At 38.8% G+C, this 25,452-nt stretch overlaps 1 protein-coding gene across 1 annotated transcript; it reads left to right on the top strand.

Annotated features, from left to right (window-relative positions):
- Positions 1-335: 335 nt before the first annotated feature.
- ITPRIP (inositol 1,4,5-trisphosphate receptor interacting protein) lies at positions 336-22,623 on the top strand. The gene is made up of 2 exons (XM_083364980.1): positions 336-594; positions 20,776-22,623. Exon 2 carries the CDS (start codon positions 20,789-20,791, stop codon positions 22,436-22,438), a length of 1,650 nt encoding a protein of 549 aa, XP_083221106.1. The 5' UTR covers positions 336-594; positions 20,776-20,788; the 3' UTR covers positions 22,439-22,623.
- Positions 22,624-25,452: the final 2,829 nt, after the last annotated feature.

Here is a 25,452-nt window from a genome sequence, read left to right as displayed (position 1 = left end):
ACAACTAGAAAACCCACGAGGAGCAAACTCCGGAAAGTTGCTGCTTTGCTGCTTCCTCGCGTGTTGCACAACGGGCGGGATTTAAGGGCGTCCACCATCCGCTCCCTCCCTCCCCCGCCCATCCCCACGTCCTTTCCTACTCGGAAAGAGTCTGCTAAGAATCCGCTAGTCTTTTCTGCTCTGCACTCCAGCCGGCAAAAAAGTAAAAGTCTGAAAAAGCTGGCAATTGTCGGTGTGGTGTTTAAGACACCGCCTACTACCACCTTAAGAAGGTCCTGGGACTCTACAGAAAGTTGGACGCGCCGCTTTTTTTCTCCGTTGGGTGGAGAGAGTTTTTGGGAGGGAGCGAAAAAAAAAAGCTCATCTCCAGGAAATGAGTAAACTAGAAGAAAAAAAAAATCGTAGTAACTCTACCTCCGCAGCTAAAAGCAACAGGCGTGTAGGATGCTCGGAGAAGAAGGAAGTGCTTTCAGACAGAGGTTTTGATCGTAATCGGCACGAAAAGTCGAAGGCTGAAACCTGGCTTGAAAAAGCAGATAAAGCGGCCTCTGTTGGTCCTTGTTTAGCCAAGTAAAACGTTTGTTGCGGGACGCAGTAAGTACAGCATTTACTCCTCTGCCGCAGAAAATAACTCTTCACTTAAGATATTCGTTTTTCCTTTCCTTTTGGACATCTACTTTGCCTCTTAAAATGCAAGCTGCAAAGTAAGAGTCTGCTGGTTGCGTTTACTTTATGAAGAGTGTGCAACCCCATCCCCACCCCCACCGCAGTCTTTTTTCGCTGCTAAAGATAGGAGTCACTTTTACGTTTTTTTCTCCCCTCTCTCTCTCCCTTCCTCCCTTCCTTCCGCTCGCAGCCCTCGAACGTAGCTAAATGAGGTCAGGGGGGGAAAACGTTTCAAATTTGCCCCGGTTTTTTTTCCGTTGTCCGAAGAAAGGACAGGCGAGAACGAGTTACAGAATAGGGAACGGAAGAGGAAAGGCCCTTCAAACTTTATGAAAAATTGAGGGACTTTTAAAAAACAAAAAAAAAATAATTTCCCACACTGCACTTTCCTCCTTCTAGGGACTTGACTTTGTCAACTTGCTGATGGATACCGAAAACTTTTTTTTTTTATGGACCACGTTCTGATTATCCAGTATGTTCACCTCTCACGAGGCTCTTCAGCTTTCTCTTTCTATTCACACAAGTGCTTTGGATGCTTTTTTTGCTGCTGTTATTAAACTGCTAAATTGTCCACAATTTATTTTATTCTTCTCCTGAGCCAAATAATTCCAGGCTTGTTTACAGCAGCATGCAAATTAACAAGCATTAAGAGTAAAAACAAATCCTAATAAAAACACAAGGCTGTAATTCTACCAGCACCTGGGAGTAAGACCTCAAGAAACAATAAGGATTGCATCTGAGAAGAGAGCATGGAAGGAATTGTGACATGAGACAGTTTAGATTAGTTTGTAACTTAAAAGCAAAAGGCCTTTGCCCAGACTTTTAAAAAAATAGTAAAATAGGCACCAGAAGATCCTGCAAAGCCCCACTCCAGAAATCCATCTAAGTTGGCTATGTGCCCTAAGAGAAAATGACTGTGACAGTTGTGTTGCATCCACATGTTATGTATTTGGTTAGATAAATTGTTAAAATGTATAATTTAGCAATAGAGAAAAATAAGTAAAAATGTATTTTAAATCAGGACTTCAACATTGACTGTGAAGCATTCTCCCCATTACAAACTCAGTTGTGTTCTGTTCTAGCTTGTATTTTATAACACCGTTTCCAAATCTCACACCCTATTTTCTTCATGTTAGCTGAAAATTCTAGGAGTTGTAATCTAAACAATTGTTGGAAAAATATGTTTTAAGTGCCTGGCCTGTAACTTATGTTTTGTAAAGTTTTGGTCCTTGAAAATATATCCTGCAGTACTGTGCATGATTACCTAGCAGTATATGCCATATTTAAGATTGAATTAACAAATATAATTCTAAGTCTATTACTCCTCTATAACTCACGAGTACAATACTTTTAAACAGGGCTGAACAAATTCATGAAGTCAGTCCGTCGTTTTAATTATGGAAGCTACATGGAACTTGCATTGAATGTCACATGGAATTAGGCAACTTGGAATAATGTATACAACACTCAGAATGGCCAGTGATCAAAGGCTATGAAAACTATGATCCAAAATACAAGAAAAGTTAGACATGATCTTCCTCTTTGAAAACACTCTGCTTGTAGGCTTTTTCATGGCATTTGGCTGGTACTGTGGGAAAAGCACTAGAATAGATACTTGCTTAGATACAGCCATGGCAGGATGCATGGAGTTGGTTTCCACATAAACTAAGCTTAGACTGAGCAGCCAATAAGCCCTGTGCTCTCATAGACCCAATTTGGAGCATCTAGTCTGAGACTACATGGCCAACATCAGGAAAAAAAATGGCATATCATTGGCACTGTGATTTTTTTAAGTGAATTATCTCAATTAAAATAAGGGTAGAAACAGGCTCAAAGGTCTGCAAGGCAAAGGTCACTTATTTAAAAGTTTAATAAACCCCAGTTCTCCCCAAACCTCCCAGTGATGTTAGCCTGTCATGTATGTCCCTCCCTACAGCCAGTTATTGTTTTTTAAAACCCTGTAATCATCAAATGGAAAAGATTGCCTGTTCCTTGCGAAGGCTTATGAACTAAATAATGCTAAGCCATAATTTGGGAACCATCTCATTCTGTAAATATAATTCAGAATTCAAAATTGCTATTAAATTCCTTTTTTGAGATCATTTTGAAAATAAAGCTGTCCTCTGTGTCACCATCTCTAAACCTGGCATCATCACCACATGAACCACTTCTTATGTAGTAATCAGAATTCTTGTTTTTATTTGTGATTATTTACAATTCCCTTGAAATCACATTGGTTTAACCAGGGCTTTTTTTGTCATAGAACGCCCAGAACTGAGTTCCGGCACCTTTTTTGGATGGAACCTTGTAGGGTAGGCAAGGCGGGTTGTATGACGTGTGTGAGTTCCGGCACCTTTTTTTTTTTTTTTTTACAAAAAAGCACTGGGTTTAACAGTGATATTGATCTAAGAGATTTTAGTGCGTTATAGATACCAAATTTCATGTATCAGTCTAGGAATAATACACACATAGTAAGTGCACAGCTTTTTCACCAAAAGACTCCAAATTTGCAATCCATCAGGTTCATAATACTCCAGCCCAAACAGGTTGTGGAAGTTAGGATTTACAGAGATTGTAATCCAATAGATTTTATGGATCAAGAAATCTATATACAAGTTTATATGTGGATCTTGAAGAATAAGTTTTAGAGTAAGTTTTACAGTCACTGTAAAAATGTTGGAAAGACAATGCTGAAAAGTGATTGGCACAGTCCTTGATTGATCCCAGTGAAGCTACAACTGCTAGATATAATTACGTGAAGTACTCAAAAGGTATTGAGTACTCAAATAGGCAACTTGTAGAGATACTGTGGATGTCAGCGGCCACCATATCTTGCCATTGACAGTGCTGGCTTGGCTATTCAGACTTGAAGACCAAGACATCCCCAAGCCCCTAATGTTGGAAGGAATCGATGGCTCTGATGACCTAAAACAGATTATTTGTTCATTATTTGAAACTTGCTTGCTCTGATAAAGATAGGTTAAAAACATTTCAAAACATTATTGGTTAACTCAAGGAAGAGTGGCTGTAGTCCTTATATTTATTTTCCAAATCTTTTAATCTATATCGTGATTTTTTATTTTTCACTTTGCTATAGCACAGTCTATCAACATGGTTAAGTGTATTATGCAAGGAACAGATTTCAACATTTTAAACTGCTGTATTTTCTGAGATACTTTGTTCTGTATTTGATCCATTTCTTCTGTGACAGAATGTACTTAGGCTGCAAATTAGCCTTTTAATGATACGGAGATCCTGTCATTAGATATTAAATTAAGACTTATTGTTCTCATTGTTACTAACTAAGTAAGGATTTGTTCTCATCACAGTCATATCCAAAATGAGACACATAGACTAGTTGCTGACTCTGGTCTATTCGCCATAAGGACACATGCCATGGCTCTTTTATTGTTGTAATAATTTCTGCTTTTTCAAGAGGGAAATGTTTAATAAAGAAATTTAAGGAAAATTAGATTTAGTACTTTCAGAACTCCAAGGTGCACTGTGGACAACATTTCTAGTGATAAAAATAAATTCATATCACTTTAGTATTCCTATATTACTAAACTGGAAGAATGAACTTTTTCAACAGTTTCACGCATTTTCATAGCTGAAACTACATTTGCTGTCTACTTCTTGCCTTTGTTTGGATGGATGCTTATGTTTCAATTTGGCTTGTCTTTGGTTTAACTACCTAATTTTTTAGTGTCTTTATCACTGACAGATTCTTCAAAGCTTATAGGCAGAAAAATGAAAAGACATAGACAATACATAGTAAATTAAACATGACTTGGCTATTATAACACATCATATGAATACAGGAATTTAAAGTGTTCAGACTAATTCAACAGAATTGATAATTTATCATTTTGTAAATGTCATAATGTCAACAGATGTTTCCTTTTGCCATTGAAAAGTTTGTGGGGAAACATGTGTCCTTGGTCTTTTCAGCCATTGCCTTTCTCTGTCTCAAGCAAAATAGTATTACTCTCTAATAGCAGAGAAATAGTGGCTTTCATAACGCAACCCTTTCAAAATAGTTTAAAATTCAGATCACACTAATTTATTGTTATTTAAATTAGATTTCTGTCTCCCCTTTTTCATATTTTCCATAAAAGCATCCCTGTGAAGAAAGTGACTGGCCCACAGTAATCTAATGAATTTCATGATTGAGGGCAGATTTGAACTCAGGTCCACTAACTCTCATTCCAGCACCTTAATCACTACACCACACTGAATCACATAACTCAGATTTGTGTACACAAATATACTGTATATAATATTTTTTCCTGCAAGCGAACATAAGGTTACCCTATCTGAGACCAAAATCTCTACAACACAATGGTACTTCATTTTATCTGTATGCTATAAATAGTTTCACATGGCTAAATATGAAAATAATTCAATTGCATAGAACTATATAATTCATTTTATATGCCACCTATAGATAAATCTTAGGATAATATAAAAAGCAGAAGATGGTATAATAGGATGATAAGAAAATATTGATATTCTTACTTCCACATTCTGTATTAGCTGGCAATTCTGGGCTTTCTTCAAAGGTAGTACTGCATATAGAGCATTACAGTAATCTTAACAATATACTTACGTCTTTGACAACAAGTATAGAAAAAAACCCCTACAGGAATGGATTTCAGTATTATGGTTACTTCTAGAGACAAGGGAACAGACAAGGAAATGGGCTGTAGTCCACAAAAGCTTGTATCATTATAAATGGTCTAGTTTTCAGGCTACCACAAGACAAAATGTTTTGCTACAGGAGACTAAAAACTGCAAGCCAGTGTTTCTTCCAACCAGTTAGTAAATAAATTTTATAGAATCTTTCCTTGTGCTGAAAAATTAAGAATACAAGCATTATATTATATTCAGTTGCTCATTTATAAATAGGTAACTGAACAAATATTTCAGTGGAGTGTTAATCAGTGGCAATGTTTTGTCTGAATAAGTGTACAGTATCTGGTTGATACTCATCAACCAAATAAATAAAAAACAATACTATAATAATTGGCAAGTTCTTGTGTTTGTAATTGCATGTGTTTGTTTTGTGATAAATCAATCATATTTGGTTCACAGCCATACCAGTGAGTGTTTGAATATATTAAATCTAAAGATGTAAAGACCTAGGAAAAATATAGGAAGAGCTGAGGAGCAGTTTATCTCCAGTTCTAAAATTTTCCTAAATGTTCACATTACTAAAAAATTATAAGGGCAATAAGTTTAGTAATGTGTCATACGTTGTATAAGTTGGTCCAAACAAAACAAGCCTAGGGTGAATTTGGTTCTTGCCTCAGTTAGAATTGTCAGATATTTCTGCTTTGGTAAAGGAGGAACCATTTTGAATTTTTCCAGGGGAAAAAAAATCCTCCAGATTTCTGTGATATTTATATTTTACATACCAAAAGAAGAACTTTTCCAAAAAAAATAATCGTTTATGCTGAAATGAATGGTAATTTCTGGCCATGTGACTAACCTTTCTGACACTGAACTATTGAAAGCAGGAAGTTCCTTTTTTATAATTGGCAAAAACATTTTGCTGCATAGCAAAAAAAAAATAGTTACTCTTGAAATTGTTATAAAATCATGTAATACCTATATATTCTTAATTTTATGCCTTCCAAAAACGTTGGAGAAAAGGGGCAAAATACCTCTGTCTGTCTCATTAACTGCAACTTTTACTGAAACTAGAAAACTAAAGATTTTGTAAAGCAGGTCAACAATAGTGTTTTCCTCTATTGTATGCCTTAGACCAGGGGTAGGCAACCTCGGCTCTTTTATGACTCATGGACTTCAACTCCCAGAATTCCTGAGTCAGCATAGCTGACTCAGGAATTCTGGGCGTTGAAGTCCATGAGTCATAAAAGAGCCGAGGTTGCCTACCCCTACCTTAGACCTCTGGCCAAATTCTAGTACCACATTTTTAAAAAAGTGGGAGTCACTAAGCTATTCAGAGCTTAGTAATGAAATAAACAAAAAAGATAGATAAAGAAATTGGCAACCCTCAAGAAATGGAAAGTTCCTTTTATTATATTTGTGCAAATTGCTTGAGAGAAAGTCTCAATCAGTGGTCTTTAGGGCAACATGCTTTGTTACCAAGTTTTTAAAAAAAGATCATGATATTGCATAATATCCTTATATTTTGATGAAGAAATAATACTGCATAAATTTAATAAATTAATTAAAATGCCTGCTTCAAAATTTGTGGAAGTGACTTGAAGCGGTGGCAGATGCTGGAAAAAGGAGGAAATATTGAAAGTCACCCCTTCCCCTTTCATCTGCAAATGTAAAGGAGTTTCATTTATTATGTTGGTGAAGAAAAAAAAAACTTGATAGCATGATATTCTTGCAAACAAAAATGAAAAAAAGAAACGTATGACATTAGAAAGTTGTTGCATCTACTTTGGACTATTTTTTAAAAGACTGTATATATGTGCAATTATTTTGTTGTGTACAAATAGCTTCATTGTAATGGAGTTCAGAAACCTTCTTATGTCCACCATTAGGCCATAATTCCTTTCAGGAATGCCTAGGTATCTACTGTTATTTCAACATCTGTACAATACCGTCCTCTGTCTTTTTTGTCTACACTGAGTAGGGGGAGTGGTCAGTGTCCTAAATTCCTTCTTTCTATTCTTAAAATTCTGTTCCTGAAGGAAAAAGATGAGGAGAAGAAAGCAGGGATTAGAAACTAAGCCTCATTTTAGAATATTTCATTTTACGCTCCTCAGGCTGTCTGTAGTGCCTAATCAGAGATGGAGATGAGCTGATGCAACTTTTCCTTTACTTGCCTTCTGACAGTATGCAAACACGTCTTCCTTGTAGAGAAATAGAACTGCCCATCCAGATTCAATTTTAATTAATGGGAGGGGGACTTTGTGGAACTGCTGGTCACACATCTGACTCAGTGCCTCTTTTTCCACTTTTCAACAGTCAAGTTTCTTTAAAGGGGAGAGGAGGAGGAGGAGGAGAAAAATCTCTCATTTCTGTTTACTTAACATCAGTTCTATTGATCCCAAAATCTTAATAAAAGCTCAGGATGATGAAAAACAAAATATGTCTGAAACAAAAAAAAATCCCTTCAATGGATAATTTCAGTGGGAGTTTTTGAGATTGAAGATGATTTATCATACTTTTTATCTGGAAAGGTTTTTTTTTTAAATGCTGCATCTCCTTGTAGCAACAAATAGCTCTTATTCTACCTCCAGCATTGGTGAAAAACAGATGCTGTACAACAGTTGTTACAGCTTTAAAGTGGCTGCAACAGTCTAAGCCAGGGGTGGGGAACCTTGGCTCTTTTATGATTTGTGGACTTGCAACTCCCAGAATTCCTGAGCCAACATGGTTCAGGAATTCTAGGACTTGAAGTCCACAAGTCATAAAAGAGCCAAGTTTCCCCACCCCTGGTCTAAGCCATCTCCTTCAGCAACTACCACAAAGATGCCCTGTTGCACCAGATCTCTGATGAATTTCAAAGGTAGGTAAAGTTTCCAGAAATTTTCCATACTTCATCCACCAGGAAGTCAACAAAATTACAGGTATTTTCAAATAATTGAAAAAAAGAATCTGTTGGGTAGAATTTGGGTGTTCCAACAGAGGACATGCCTAAGCTTTGGTTCTTCTTTAGTTTCCTAACTACAGTTTACTTTTGTCTTGCTATAAAAGGAGACACATGCAATTGCATACATACTTGGGATGAAATTGGTTATCTGCTCTGAAGGGCACAAGTATAGCTTTGAAACTTTTTTTCCCCTTCAGAATCCCTACCGTATCCTCCCCACAACTCCTGGAGAAAACCTACTAGGTTTTCTGCACTGTTCTCTAGAAATCTATTCTCGACTACTCAATTACTCAGGAGGAAGCAAGTGGCAAACTCCTTCCCTGCTTTCCTTTATAGCTTAGCCGTGTGGGCAGAAGTGTCTGCTAAAGTTAAACTTAACATCAGGCAATTTTTTTTAAGCCTTTAACAGCAGATCATATATATAGTATCGGGATGGTACAGTATGTGACCACACTGCCAAATATATTTTTCATGCTGATGTGCTAGAGCACATGTCCAGTCCCATTTCTATATGGGAAATCTCTTAAAATAGAATTATTTGAATTTGGATATACAGTTATAAAGTAATAAAATTCTGCATAACACTCTTCTAGATATAATGCACTACAAAATATGTATGAAGCACATTACAAGGGATTTTGTATGTATATATTATATGTATATGTATGTATATATTAAGAAAATGTATAGGCCCACCCAATTCCCAGTGGCTCACCTATTGATATCTTTAAGTTGCTTAAGTGAGCAGATATCATACAGCTTATTCTGTTTGTATAAAATGTTGCACTGGAGTTGCATTTGAGTTAGCTCCAGTGCATCCTTTATGATGTTTTATATATAATAATCTTGCTTAGTGATTTTCTAAGGTGGAATGTACTATGTTTGAAAATTTTAACCACATTCTTTTAGGGATCACTTGAATATCCAGGTAATTATTTTTATAGTACCAGCAGAGAAGGGAAAGCAGATGCTACTAAAACAGCTTATATAACATTTTGGTTCTTCCTGATTCCTGTGTGAGCTGTACATAATGAGGTGCAATATGATTTTGAAATCCTTATGCACCATAGCTGGCTGATTTGCATATAATGCTAAGTAGTACTTCAGAAATATGGAACAGAGTATTTCATTCGTGTTCCTGCATCTTCTTTATAGCTGTGAAAAAGCCTTGGAAAGATGTTAGCAACTAGCAGACTTTTTTTCTTGGTACATCTAAGCAGAAACAGGGATTAGCAGTTCAATAAGGCATAAAACATCCAAGATTTGTTTATTCATTTCTAGTTAAGAAAAAAAAAAACCTAACTTTGCAGTGTTAAGAGAAATGGATTCTTGTTATTTCATAATTGGCATCTCAACCATTTCATACACAACTGGGAAACCTGTTTACCAAATGTCAGCTCTTTGATGTAGACAACATCAGGAAACAGATGCCATAAGGAGAAACAAGCCACAGTATAGTAATTGAGTCTTGCAAGCTTTTATCCACCCTTCTTATATCCCAAACAATAAGGGAAGATCATGCCTGAGTCTCTTCTTAATACCTCTTTGCTTATGTAATGGTTCTTGCCTGTGTCTCTCAAGATCATTTTCTTTACGGTCTATGCCAAATACGTTTTTTTGCATTTGAGAAAAATCAGATAATAAAAAAGAGTGTAAGGAAATTTAACCAAGACCTCTAAGTATATACTATATTTATTCAGGAAAGCTGTATGTGAGAGGTTTACAAAAAGTATGTCAGGAAGGTTATACAAAACATGTGAATATTTTTTTATTTCTCTTAAATAATTCACATAACTGGATTAAATAGGTATGTGTGATTAACATTCACCCTTAATATTAACACGTTTTCTGTATGTAGAGTAATGCTGTATCTTGATTGTATGAAAATAATCCTATCCTCTGTTTCAGTTCACACAGTCCTATATCAATCAAACATTAAATTATGCTTACCTATACTATACGCGGTGGCTCAGTGGGTTAGGACACTGAGCTTGTCGATCAGAAGGTCGGCAGTTTGTCAGGTCAAATCCCGAGTGCCGCGTAACAGAGTGAGCACCTGTTACTCGTCCCAGCTTCTGCCAACCTAGCAGTTCGAAAGCACGTAAAAATGCAAGTAGAAAAATAGGGACCACTACGGTGGGAAGGTAACAGTGTTCCATGTGCCTTTGGCATCTAGTCATCCTCGGACAAGCGCTGGCTCTTCAGCTTTGAAACGGAGATGAGCACTGGCCCCTAGAGTTGGAAACAACTGGCATGCATGTGTGGGGGAACCTTTACCTTTACCTTTTATACTATTTTTACACTCTCTCTGCTGTAATCCTGTTCATGTAAACACTTGTTTGAAAATCTTCCTTCTCCTCTCCTATGACAGTGAGAACCTTTATTTTGGTACAGTTAAGTCTGTGACTTGACAAGTTTAAATGTTTTGTAATTCTCAAGATTTTTATATGTTGCGAGTTTTTTTAATCCAGACATTTTCTGTTCAGTTGCATACCAGCAACCAACTCATTACAGCAATCTCCACTCTTAAGTTTAATGTCTCCAGTCCGCTCTAATTTTAATCGTTTAAAATCATACTTGATTTAAAATCAACTGCCAATGTATGAATCTTGAAATGTTTTGTTTCTGCTATAAAGATTTCTTTAGTTTAACATACATTCATCACAGATATTTTTTTTAAAAAAACCTATCAGCAGAGAATGAAGGTGAATACAAATGTCCCAGGATAATGTTGCAGGTTCCAATGTGAGTTGGTCCCTGGGACCAGAGGTTTTTTTTTTCTTCCAAGTTTTTGGACTGTGCTGGAGCCCATCTTCAGGGAACTTGGCTAGAGAGAAGATTGGATCCTGCAATATCACCAGAGCATTCAAAGGGAACCAAAATTATGCAATCTGTTTACAGTCCTAGCTGGAGCAACATCCCTACAAGGATCTCCCTGTTGTTGCAAAAGCTGCTTCTTTATGCACCATTAATGGGTAAATTGCAGCCCTGCTGTCTATGATCTTCCTGCAAATGTTACCTCTCTCTTGATATTGCAACAGATGTCTTAAGGTAAAGGTAAAGGTTTCCCCGCACATGCGTGCTAGTCGTTTCCAACTCTAGGGGCCGGTGCTCATCTCCGTTTCAAAGCCGAAGAACCAGCATTTGTCCGAGGACGTCTCCGTGATCATGTGGCTGGCATGACTAGATGCCAAAGGCGCACGCAATGCTATTACCTTCCCACCATAGTGATCCCTATTTTTCTACTTGCATTTTTATGTGCTTTCGAACTGCTAGGTTGGCAGAAGCTGGGACGAGTAACAGGCACTCACTCTGTTACGCGGCACTCAGGATTCGACCCGCCAAACTGCCGACCTTTTGATCAACAAGCACAGTGTCCTAACCCACTGAGCCACTGTCCCTTTACAGATGTCTTAGGAATACACAAAAGCTTGGAGAAAAAATTAAAATAGACCCTTATGGTCTCAAAACAAATCCTCAAGGACTTTTCCTATCTCAAAATTAGCAGCAGAATAAAAATTGAACACCTTAATCACTGCAGAGCAGAAACCAAATAAAGAACTATAGAGCATGTGCTTACTGCCACCCTCTTTGTAACACACCCTACAATTGGGAGTATAATTTGATTATGCTTTAGTCTAGCTAATGCTACTCACCAATTGGCAAGCACAGGCAGACTTAACAAATATTAAACAAGCTTATTGTGTTTGTCATCATTGAGATTAAGGGGATTATGCCTCATACTTCTTATACACAAGGAAATTAACCACACCTTTAATTTCAGAGATGAATGCTGATGGAGCATTTAGGCACCACATCACTTCTTGTTAAAATGGTACATTGCCTAAGGAGGTATCTACAGGCTTGCCTTTCTGTTTTCTTGGCATATGGCTTTCCCTGCCTGAAGCAGAATTGAGCTGTAGCTTGTTTCCAAATGCTGTTCTCGTCCTGCTAAGTTTGTGCACTGGATCTGGATAAAGCCTGACTTCCAGACTAAGTTAAAAGATTGTGAAATCAATTTTCATATACTGTACTAAAGATGGAATGCTGTGGGAAATACATTCTGTTCCATATATGGGCATTTGCAAAACTCCACTTGCAAATGGAAACAATGCTGTAGTCATACTGAAAAGGGGGGGGAAAGCTTCTATCATATATATAAAATACCATGAAGAAAGAATTCTGCACTCTTAAGCTATTAATATCATTAAATCAGAGTGATCCTTGTGAGCAGATCACTACTATTTATCCCAGTCCCAGCCTTGATCTTGAGAGCAGACAGAAGTACCTAATTTTTCCATTTGTCCACCTCTTTGTTATTTAGCTTGTTACCCTCCCTTCCAACAGTCAACACCTAACTCAACTATCCCTACGTTTTATACAAGCCTTTTATTCTCCATATATGAAATTTGTTGAACATAGAGCAAGCGAAATACTACAGATTTCATTTCATTCTGCTGTGACAAGAGTATGCATAAAAGTGATATTTGAAAAAGCTTGAAAAATCTTGCTCTCATTTCTATGAAATTTAGCACCTTTCATGCATTCTATTTGGAAAAACATAAGATAATAGCTATTTGTCTTTCTCCCACTTTAACACTACTTTTATTATAAGGTTATAGTAATAGAATCTTAGGGACGCGGTGGCTCAGTGGGTTAGGGCGCTGAGCTTGTCGATCAGAAGGTCGGCAGTTTGGCGGTCGAATCCCGAGTGCCACGTAACAGAGTGAGCGCCTGTTACTCGTCCCAGGTTCTGCCAACCTAACAGTTCGAAAGCACGTAAAAATGCAAGTAGAAAAATAGGGACCACTACGGTGGGAAGGTAACAGCATTCCGTGCGCCTTTGGTGTCTAGTCATGCCGGCCACATGACCACGGAGATGTCTTCGGACAAGCGCTGGCTCTTCGGCTTTGAAACGGAGATGAGCACTGGCCCCTAGAGTTGGAAATGACTAGCACGTATTTGCAGGGGAACCTTTACCTTTTAATAGAATCTTGCTGGTCTGAATGTGCTTCTCCCTCTCTCTACCTACCTGAAGACAAGAAGAGTCTTGTCTGAGATGCTTTCCCAAATTACATTTCTATCCCAGAGTCAGTTATATTTTATCTGTTGTTGCCTGGTTTTCAGCTCTTCTTCCTGTTCCTCAGGGTTATTTCTTCTGTCCATTACACCATCTATGTGCCCAAAGGAACGTGAAACACCTCATATCCAAGCTATAAATGATGTTCCAGAAAAGACAACCCTGTTCCAGAAAACCTTGACCACTTTATCAGTCCAGAATCCCAGATAGCATTTCAAGATCACGTCTGACACACTACATTGAATTCTGCACAACTTTCATCTGTCCTAAAGCAAATGTAAATAACTCTAACCATCATGAAATCTACAAAACCACCCAGTGAGCCTCAAGGTCTTATTCTGCTCATTCTTCCCTCAAAGAGCCTAAGTAATTGAAAAGACTACTATGCAAGAGTGTAGAGAAATAAATGATGCTTCATGCACTTCTCAGAATTACCGGTATGTAGGCTCTAAGATAAGCTTTTACCAGTGCTCAGTCACATTCTTTTTGGTTTTCTGCCAGCTTTAATCTAGACATCTTTTCAACCAATTCATTTTCCTAAGTTCTTTGGTTAATTAATAGTCGTCTTGGGATTGCTATGGGTATTGCTCTTTGGTAGTCTCCATTTTCCAAAACTACATCCAAAACCAGAACTGTCCGTCAAAGCTACCAGAACTATAAGCACCTTCATGTACACATCAAAATTCATCATCCATTTATGGCAAAAAGTTACATCCGCCTCATGGGATGTTTGTAAAGGGCCACTGCTAGACCTGTTTAAATGTTCATTGTTTTTCACATATTAATTATGTACAATTATGTTTTGTTAAAATTAGTTCAGGATAATACTGTGTGATTCAATGAATGTAGGTTGATAGTCACTTGCAAAATATTAGCTTATATTCGTTGTCTCTCACAGCTGTATCCCAAAATAATTTCAGTTACTGTGAATTTTTTTTTAAATTCCATTTATATCCCGCCCTTCTCCGAAGACTCAGGGCGGCTTACAAGCTTAGCAGTAGCCTTCATTCTATGTATATGCCTGCTTATTAGGGCTTTTGCCCCCCCCAAGCGGCATTATTACCAAGTCAGCTTAATTGCCCCCAACAATCTGGGTCCTCATTTTACCTACCTCGGAAGGATGGAAGGCTGAGTCAACCTTGAGCCTGGTGGGACTCGAACCTGCACTAATTGCAGGCAGCTGGTGTTACTTAAGGAGGCATTAGCTCACTGCCTTCTAATCTTCATTTAAATCATTTTATAATCTTATTAATTAGACACAGTGCTTCCTAATCACAAGCCACATCCATTTGCTCAGGTCTGAGATCACAATGCCTCAGAGAGGATAGCACTGGCAGTGTTATATTTGCTTCTCGATGCATGCACACTGCATGCTGTTCTATTTTTAATAACAGCCCAGAAAAGGAAATCCTGGAGATTTCTTGTGAACAGATAAAGATTGCAGACTGACTGTGTAATTTCTAGCTTAATTTTTAAAATCCTCATTGACATTGGGTGGAGAGAAAGAGATATCTGCCCTATAAATTGGAGGGCCCCAATCTTTTGGGCACCAGGGACCAGTTCCTTGGAGAGAGATTTTTCGGTGGACCGGAGGAGGTGTGGTTTTGTGTGCTGCTTGCATCCCATGGATGGGGCTTTGCTTGTTTACACAGCCCGGTTTCTGGCATGCCACAGACCGAGAGTTGGGGACCTCTCCTTTAAATTGCGTTTCTAATTTTTCCTGAGTATCTTATGAAAATTATCCCAAACCAGGAACAGGTTTTTTTTTCTTGGACTATTATATGTTCAAAGCAAAGGTGGCCTAATTCTTGTTAATATTTGAGAATTATATTACATAATTTGCCCAGGATTTCAAGTTTCTGTACTTACCAGTACTTCATCTGATTTTCCTCAGATGAGGTGGGCTGGTATGAGATTAGCAACTAGCCAGTTCCTTTGGTGAAATTATAGTGACAGAGTAGATCTGAACTTAAATCTCCCCAGACTGAATCCCAAGTCATAATTGTTGAACTGCCTTGGCTGTTGCTTGTATTTAAAAGTATAATCCCAAGCCAAGCTTGCTACACTGCAGAGTGAAGCATTTTGTTTCAGAAAGTACACAAATATATAAAGGAACCAAATATTTTTGTAATGCAAAAAAAGTTATAACGCTGTATTAGCTAGGCAGATGATAGACTTAGGCACCATTCCAAGCAGCTGAATTTGAACACATAATCTTTCACTTGTGATATTCCCTATTTAAATTTACACACAACCTACATCCACAGACATTTCATATATTTCTTGTCCTTGTTTTCTAAGCCACCAACTAACATGCCTCACCCTGGATCAGTATGCTTTTGGTAGTGATCAGTTGAAAGGTCATCATCCTTCAGGACCCTTTCTGGATCACCAAATTTATACCATTGTGTTCTATCTCTCTAAATTCTTGGCAAAACTTCCTTTTTTTCCACCTATTATATAAAAATCTAATACATATAATCACAATAGGCAATATTCATTTTTTTCCAATTCCATCTGCTTGTTGTTAAAATGTAGTTTGCAAGCCCCTGCCTCTAGAATTCTGGTAGCTTAGTTTGTAATAGTCTATGAGTCTTCTGCAATTTATCATTTCGCTAGGAAAATCCAGCATACCAGTGATATAACAAGTAAATCTGGTTTGTTTGTTTTTTTGCTTCTCAGGATCTGCAAGAGCAGGTTTATCTAGTTCTTTACGTATAGTCATCTGAATTCTGCTTCACAGATAGCAGAAATTGTTATTTTTCCCCCATAATTTATCCAATTTTGATAGACTATTTTCCTGCACTTTTCTGAAGCAATTCACATGATACAGAACATCCTTCCCCACATGGGCATCTGGGACTGCAACTCTCAGAATTGGCCATTTTGGTTGGGGATCCTGACAATTATTGTTCCAACTCATCCAGATTGGCACAGACTGAGGTACAGCCTGCCAATAATGGATAACTGCACCAACTCCCAAATGTTTTTTCCATAATAAACATGGCACTTTTGGAATGTAGAGCTGAGATCCCGTTGGTAGTGGATGGTCTGATAATGAATTTTTTTGCTTATTTGCTTCCTATCTTTTCTAGGTTTTGGAGGATAGTTGGGGGAGGGTGGGGTTCTTCATTTTATCCCCAGAACACTAGCTTATGAAATAGGTTGAGCTAAGAAGCAGTGACCCACTATATTACCATAGTCATAGTGGATTTGAACTTGTTTCCAGGCCTAATGATTACTATATTACAGTATACTATATTCAGTCATGTGAAGATTATTGTTCTTATTTGCACACAACTTCAAAATAGTGATAATATCCCTTGAGAATGAAATTAGGACTCTTCTGTCTGTCTCAGCTTTGGGGAAGATAGTTTTGGCCAGAAGAATGCATTGTTCCATTGTTGGCTAGAGTTGGTTGGTTCATTAACACAAGAAGACAGCACCACTGCTCCGCTCCAAACCCCTGATTTTTTGTTTTAATATTTTGTAATTTTAATCTGTTTTTATATTTATAATTGTTTTTATCTGTGTTTTTATTACATCATAAGCTTCTCAGAGTTGCCTTGAACTGCAAGATAGGGAGCATATAAGATGGTGGCGCCTGGAATGGCTGCGGCTGCATTGGCTCTTGAAGGCAAATAGTTTTGGGAGGGATATTAAGGGCTAGTATAGGCCACATGATCAGGAAGATTTTAATGTGTTTGAGCAACATGGTGGAACTAAGGTAACATACAACATACGACCAACAATCTTTGCTGGCATGGCGAGTTTCTAGTTGTTTTGGAACTGTTGGTGAGACCGTTAAAAGTCGTTGGCACTGTTTGAATTTGTTCTACCAGCAGCAAGATCTGACTGCTGGCCCAGTGATGGATTCTACTGCAAATCAGGGCTGTTTCCAGAGGAGGCAGAGGAGGAGAGGACCTGGAGCTTATGGAGCGAAGGAACTGGATGAGGCTGTTGGCAGGCCCAGAGGAAGAGAGAGAGGCTTTTGGAGGAGTTGGTGGCGGTGGCAGCATGCTCCAGGGGTGAAAAGAAGCAAGGCCTCTTAAAGGAAAAGGTGGAGGAGTCAGGATCAGAAAAAGGAAAGAAGGGGAGGTTGTCAGAATACAAGCTAACTTGAGGGCTAATCCACATGGAGCCCCATTTCCATCTGTCCTGTTTGCCATCGTTCACTCCCTAGAGACTAAAATGGACAATGTGAAATTTGAGCGGGCCACGAACAAGGAGTATATATTGGAGGTGGTGACCCTTTGAGAGCTGTATGCAACGAAATTTCATTTTGATGTATGCCAATTGGTGTACATTCAAAGTGACAATAAAGTTATCATCATATAAATTTAACAATTAATAATAATTTAGCAACTCATTTAGATAATTTGGACTTATTCATGTATTTGTGGAGCCATCCTTGGGGGAAAAAAATCAAACATCAACTGTGACTCCACAATGTTGTTACAAAATCAAGACAAAAACATTAAAAGTCACATGTGCACAATAAAAAATAAGTAAAAATCCAGCGCAACATAAGCAGCATTTAGTTAAAACTAACATAAAGGCCAAATGGGCCCTGGAAAATGCTTTTTTAATTTTCAAAATGACTACAGGTAGTGGTTGGGTTATGATAGCAATTAGGACTAGAATTTCCATCAGTATTCAATGTGGTTGTAAAGCAGGAGGTGCCACATGGCCCCACTGCATAGCAACAGCAATCCAGAAAGTACTGTGATGTGGGAAAAGGCAGGAACCTCAGGCAAGTAGGTTGATGGGTGAGAGCTATAGGTTAGAGCCACAGAAGGGCTGGTGGGTGCTACAGGCAGGTGCTATGGAGCATGAATGGGTAAATGGGTTGGTTGTTGTCCCAGGAAAGCAACTGTTGCAAGCAGCAAACTACAGAGCATGGGCAGATGCCATGGCCAGGCACTAAAAAGCATGAGGAAGCAAAAAAGTAATGGGAGCGACTTACGACCTGCTGACTTCCCACTGACATTTGTAGGAGGACCTAAAACAGGCCTTATCTAAATTTATTTATTTATTTATTTATTTATTTATTTATTTATTTATTTTATTACAGTTATATACCACCCTTTCCCGAAGGACTCAGGGCGGTTTACAGAGTAATTAAAAACAAAAAATACAAAAGTTAAAAACCAAATTTAAAAAAGATTAAATTTATCCCTGTATAAGAGCCTTGGTGGAGCAGTGGGCTAATGCCTCCTTAAGTAACACCAGCTGCCTGCAATTAGTGCAGGTTCGCATCCCACCAGGCTCAAGGTTGACTCAGCCTTCCATCCTTCCGAGGTAGGTAAAATGAGGACCCAGATTGTTGGGGGCAATTAAGCTGACTTTGTAATAATGCCGCTTTTAAAATAAATTAATCCTCAGCCTGGGCCAGAGAGCTCGAAGAGCCAGGTCTTCAGGCCCCGGCGGAATGAATGGAGGTCGGGGGCAGTCCTCAGCTTCTAAATGAATGGAGCAAGACAGGCAGATCTGATTTTGACAGGGCTTTGCCTGAACTATTTCTGTTCAGTACTCCATTCTAAAGAGCTTTAAGTCTGTTTTAAGCTTTAAGCATTTTTAATTAAGTCCAGACCTTATTAATAACCAGAGCAGCAATTTCAAGAGATGTTCTTGCCTGACAGAATTGTCAGATGACTGGCTACCATGACTTACTTCATAATTTGCATGGCTACTCACTTAGATCCAGTTTTCATAACTGCTGTCTGATTGAAACTCTAGCCCAGGGCTTTTCAACCAGTGGTACGGGTACCACCTGTGGTACATTGGCACCTGGCAGGTGGTACGCAACCATCCTATAAAAGCGGTAGCGGGGGAGGGGAATGAGCTGAACTGGTGGCAGCACTGCACAAGCCTGAGTGAGAGACGGCTGGAGCTGCAGGGCTGTCAGGGCTCAGCTGGAGCTCGGCGCTGATCCCGGCACGTCTGCTAAGCCCAGAAGAAGCGCCGATCAGCTGAAATGTTGCAGTATCTCCAGGGTCTTGGGATTTACATTCAGATGCTTGGCAACTGATTCATATTTATGACGGTCACAGTGTCCCGGGGTCATGTCAAGTGACTAAAAACCTGCTGCAACCACCCAGCAGATGGGGAGGGAATAAAAACCAAACCTCCCACCCCACCCCTGCTGCCAATCCTCAACAGAAATGCTCACAACAATGAAAACCTCGGTCAGGAGGAAGAGCGCCACTGGGCAGGCAAGCAGGTATCTTGCTCTGCTGTGGCTTGGGGGGGGACTATTTTCATTGCCATTGTAACTTCGAACAGTCACTAAGCGAACTGTTGTAAGTCGAGGACTACCTGTACTTCATCACTTTTTTCCTTTTTTTTTTTTTTGGTCATCAGGTTTTTGATACCCTGCTAGGCGGCTGGTGGTACTTGGATGTTGCCATATCCTAAAAGTGGTACGATGGGTGAAAAGGTTGAAAAGCCCTGTTCTAGCCTATGCTTTTTAGAGGACAGATATATTAAAATTAATATGATTTATTAGCCAGAACTGTTTCATATGCAACGTGTTGGTTGCATAATACTATAACATAAAATACTATCTGCATTTTAAGTTGTTTATGTGAATGATCTAAGATCAGTTTCTGTAGATAGTGCTGTATGAAAAATCAGAAGTATCAGTTCGCACACACGTGTGAGTAATTGAAATGCTTATGTAAGCTAGCACTTTCCTCACTGTGAAGAATGCTTGACTCAATGAAAGTTTAAAAGCAAAACAGTTATAAATACAAAGGGGAAACAAATAAGGGTTTAAGGCTATTTGTAAATACTGTGTACTTGTACTAGGAGAGGTAATACAATTTTCTATCTTAAGAAAACTTTTTTCCACTTATTTTAGAATGCACACAGTTGTTAGCCTTTTAATGATGCCTAGATGAGAGTTCAACATGCAAAACAGTAAGAACTAATACAGCCTTAGGACATACATATATAAAATCAATTAAGGGATTTTGTTTTGTTTTTTGTTCCTTCTGAAATTTCACAGGAGTCATATTTTTGTACAGTATCTCATTAGCCAAAAAATAAATTTAGTCTCTTGACACCAATGGAAACAATCTTCATACACTTCATCACTGTAGCAATATTAAATGGAGCATTGGCAAAATGAACATTGCCATCTGTTTCCTTTAATCCTCTCGTGGGGTTTATAATTAACATCCAACTTTTGCTTGAAATTGATATTTTTCTCTCTCCCCCTTTCTCTTGGTAGTACCTGTTCTCTTTAAGTAAATTCCTGAAATATACTAACATTTATACATGATATAAAGATCATTGCTTCCTATGTCTGAAATCATGGACATTTTTAGAACTAGAGAGAAAAGTAAGAAAAGTGCTAGAGACTTATTTCAGCAATGCCAGTAATATACTTCTTCATATCTATGTGCCATCATCAGCAAAACTAACTATATTTCTCTTGTCTCTCTCACAGATAAGATTTTATTATGCCGGCTGGATTCTTCCGGGTGTGCTTGGTGGTAATCACAGCTATTGTCAACCATCCATTTCTCTTCCCAAAGGAAAACGTCACTGTTTTTGAAAACACAGAAGAAATCATTGAAAAGATGAAAGAGCGTGAGGAGAACCTGAGGTTAGAGCAACTCAAACTGGAGCAGGAATTAGCAGCACAAGAAGTTTCAGTGGATTCCTCAGAGGAGAAGACTGGGCCAGAAAAACAGTACGACCATGATTCACTTTCTTGGAATTTCTGGACTGCATTGTCCATGATAGTCTTCCTTCTGATTGAATTCTGGAGACAGGATTACCAGGAAGGGAACTGGCAAGATTATACCAAAGATGATGAAGAAATTAATGTTCTGGGAAGAGCATTCAAGGATTTTATTCTACCAGACAAAGTCACGTTTGACAGTTTTTATGAAAGATGCCTCCAGAATGTGACAAGTGATATTGCTAGGAACCGAGAACTTGTGGAAGGCTTTGCAGATGACTTATTAGAAGCTTTGAGAAGCATGTGTAACCGGGATACTGACATGGAGGTGGAAGAGTCTATAGGAGTTGGGAGCATGTATGAAAACTGGAGAACAAACAAGCCTTTCACTTGTGATTTCATTGTCCCCTTTAATCCTCCAGAGCCATACTGTTTCCAATTTGAGACCTGGTGTTCAGGAGAGTCTATTCTACCAGACAAAGAAAGTTACGGTATGATAAAGATCACCCGGACAGATGATAACTCATCAAGTTGTATCTGTGATAAAACTAAATTGGGAGAAGATTTACTTTGTCTACTTCATAGCAAAGTGAGCCAATCTAGGCAGAATAAGCATGTGGAAGATCTCCTTTGCTTCAAAGACACTCAGTATCTTGATTCTGACCAGGTTATGACATGGTTCCAGATGGCACTTACCAGGGGATGGAATAAAATTGCACACAAGTATGAATTCAGTCTTATTTTCAATCACCTGGATACTCCAGGTGCCCTGAAAATTAAGTTCAGGTCTGGAAAAACCATCACATTCAATCTCAGGCCTGTGGTACAATATGCAGATTCTGATGTATATTTTATCTCTCACTTTCCATTCAACAGCTTGGCACAGAGCTCCACCAGCAATACTCACTGGTTTCTCACCTTTACTGTGTATGAGAAGAGATATATCCAGTTTATTTCCAAGACTTTGCCTGCTAATCCTTGCCACCTCAGTTGCCTCCAGATTTTGTCTTTCCTTCATGGAAAGCAGTGCAGTCTGACAGAACCGAGTAGCCTGACAAACTACCATTTCAAAACAATAATGCTGCACTTGCTACAAGTCCATCCTAGTTCAGCATGGGCTTCTGACTGTCTAGAGGCCAGGCTGCAAGATGTACTCAACTATTTGGAGAAAAGCTTGCAAGAAAAAAGGCTTTACCACTTTTTCATTGGAAATAGAAATCTGCCACAGGAACTGGGTGTTCCGGTGGAGTTCCAAAAGGCAGAACCACTGAACCTTTTCCGCCTCTTTGTACTGGAACGAAGTACTTACAGAAAAACTATGGACATGTTCCACGAAATGCTTAAAAATACACCAGCTTTAATTAATGAATATTCCATGCATGTTCCAAATGGACGGGCAACTCCACTAAATAAAGAACTTCTCTGACAGCTCCTTCTTTGACATACCATATATGCAAATCTCCCCATGGGAGAAGATGTATACATGTAGAATTTACAGATGGCTGTATAAGAAAAGACCATTTTCATTTTCTTTCCAGTGATCTTGGCTGATATTTATGTAATCTTCAACATTTTTATCACTGTGTATCTCTTTGTTGTAATGAGTTTAAACAAGGAAAAACATTTTTAATTTATTTATCATATTACAGTTTTAGGAATATAGTAGAATCTGTGTTAAGTGTTTTATTATTGCTGCTGTGGCACAAAGTACAGTAGCCAGACTGTACCTGCCTTATTTACAAGGTCTAACATATTTGTTGAGAGAAGAATGTACAATTAAGTAATAGATCTTTAGTCTTGTTCTCCTCCCATTGGCATAAAACTCTACTATTATGATTTTTTAAATGTAACTTTAAGTTCGTTTAGATATATGTAGCAAAACATATAATTCAGTATAACTTCCTGCATTTGACTGCAATTCCAAATTATGCCTTTAGAAGCAGGTTCTACTAAATTTGGAACAGCTTACTTCTAAGGAAGTAAGGTTCTACTAAATTTGGAACAGCTTACTTAAATAGGCTAGTCATATTTACAGTCAGAAACTCTTCAGCAGATCCAACTTTGCCCATCTTCACTTAAATGATTCACAAATCTATGTAATGACATAAAACCAGGCTCTTGGGTAACCTTTCTACATTTCATTGAATATTATTTCTTCCATGACTGGTTCCTCATCCAAATACCCTCTCAAATGTTTTCTCTGATTTTTAAAATTTTCCTCAAAAATACCATTTGAAAGAACAAAAGCAAACAATTACCAGATGTAGTTGCATTTAAAAACTGGCCAAAATCATTTAGGGTCATGTAGTTGAGTGTACTAAAGAGCCTCTTGTTGCGAGTGAAGAAGGAGAGTGCAAAACTTGGGTTGAAACTAAACATTAAGAAAACCAAGATCATGGCATCTGGCCCTCTCAATTCCTGGCAAATAGATGGGGAAGAAATGGAGGTAGTGACAGATTTTATTTTCCTGGGCTCCAAGATCACTGCAGATGGGGACTGTAGCCAAGAAATTAAAAGACGCTTGCTCCTGGGGAGGAAAGCCATGGCAAATCTAGACAGCACACTAAAAAGCAGAGACATCACCCTGTCAACAAAAGTGCATATAGTCAAGGCTATGGTCTTCCCAGTTGCAATGTATGGCAGTGAAAGCTGGACCATAAGAAAGGCTGAGCGCCAAAGAATTGAAGCCTTTGAACTATGGTGCTGGAGAAGACTCCTGTGAGTCCCTTGAACTTCAAGGCGATCAAACCGGTCAGTCCTAGAGGAGATCAACACTGACTGCTCTTTAGAAGACCAGATCCTGAAGCTAAAACTCAAATACTTTGGCCATCTAATGAGAAGGAAGGACTCACTGGAGAAGAGCCTAATGCTGGGAAAGATTGAGGGCAATAGAAGAAAGGGACGACAGAGAATGAGGTGGCTGGATGGAGTCACTGAAGCAGTAGGCGTGAGCTTAAATGGACTCCAGCAGATGGTAGAGGACAGGAAGGCCTGGAGGAACATTGTCCATAGGGTTGCGATGGGTTGGACACGACTTCGCAACTAACAACAACAACAGTTGAGTGTACAGTGTTTTTGTCAACAGGTTTCTAAACTTGCAACTGAAGGAGGAACAAAATATGTTAAATTTGAGCTTTGCCAGGATTATCATCAACCAAAGGTTTTTAAGAGAGCCTGATCACTTGAAAGATGGGACTTGCTCTTTGACTTTCTGCCCTCTGGACTGCATTCCCTTCTATTTCTTACTTAAGAGGCTTGTTTTGTCACTCTCTGTTCCAGTGGGAATTACTAATTGTCAGAAGGGGAAAAAGTTTTCCAAATAATTTTCCAAAAAATAGCATATGGCTATTTTTGTGCAGCAAACCTCAATGAATAGTCTGAAGTGAAGACTGCTTGAAATTCTGTATGCAAGATCACTCAAGCTATTAATATTTGTGTGTGTGTGTGTGAAAAACAAAGTGAATATAATTTATCTTCCTGCCTCCTATTTTTCCACAACAACCACCCCATCAGGTGGGTTAAACTGAGAGACAGCAACTGGGCCAAAATCACCCAATCAACTTTCATGCCAGAGGGAGGTCTAAAATTCACCAACTGGTTTCTAAGCCAGCATCTTCACCAGTACAGCAAACTGAGTCTTTAGCGCACCCCCCCATCATAGGCATGTATTAATACTTTTTGTGGCCATCAATTATTTGCAGAAGCAATAGAAAACACAGCTGTTGATTGCATTCTGATACAACACAAATCTTAAACTGGTGGTACTATTTCTAATTTTTTTAGCTATACCTACACATAATTCTAAATGTAGTTTTGCATTCCTGCACTGAGCAACAGATAAGACTCAATAAATCAGGGCTTTTCGACCTTTTCACCCATTGTACCACTTTTAGTATATGGCAACATCCGAGTACCACCAGTCGCCTAGTAAGTTGTCAAAAACTTGATGACACACCCCCCCTCCAAAAAAAGGAAAAAAGTGATGAAGTACAGGTAGTCCTTGACTTACAACAGTTCACTTAGTGACTGTTCAAAGTTACAATGGCACTGAAAAAAGTGCTCCCCCAAGCCACAGCTGAGCAAGACACCTGCCTGCATGCCTGGCGGCGCTCTTCCTCCTGTCTGAGGTTTTCATTGTTGTGAGCATTTCTGTTGGATTGGCAGCAGGGGTGGGGTGGGGGTGTTTGGTTTTTATTTCCCCCCCCCACACCCTCTGCTGGGTGGTTGCAGCAGGTTTTGGTCACGTCACATGACCCTGGGACACTGACCATCATAAATATGAATCAGTTGCCAAGCATCTGAATGTAAATCACAAGACCCTGGGGATGCTGCAACACTGCAGCTGATCGGCGCTTCTTATGGGCTCAGAAGCACCAGGATCAGCGCCAAGCTCCAGCTGGAGCCTGGCGCTTCCACTGAGCCCTGACAGCCCTGCAGTTC

The sequence above is a fragment of the Vipera ursinii genome (genome assembly GCF_947247035.1).
Source record: "Vipera ursinii genome assembly, chromosome: 5".
NCBI lineage: Eukaryota > Metazoa > Chordata > Lepidosauria > Squamata > Viperidae > Vipera > Vipera ursinii.
This window is presented reverse-complemented; position numbering and strand designations above follow the sequence as displayed.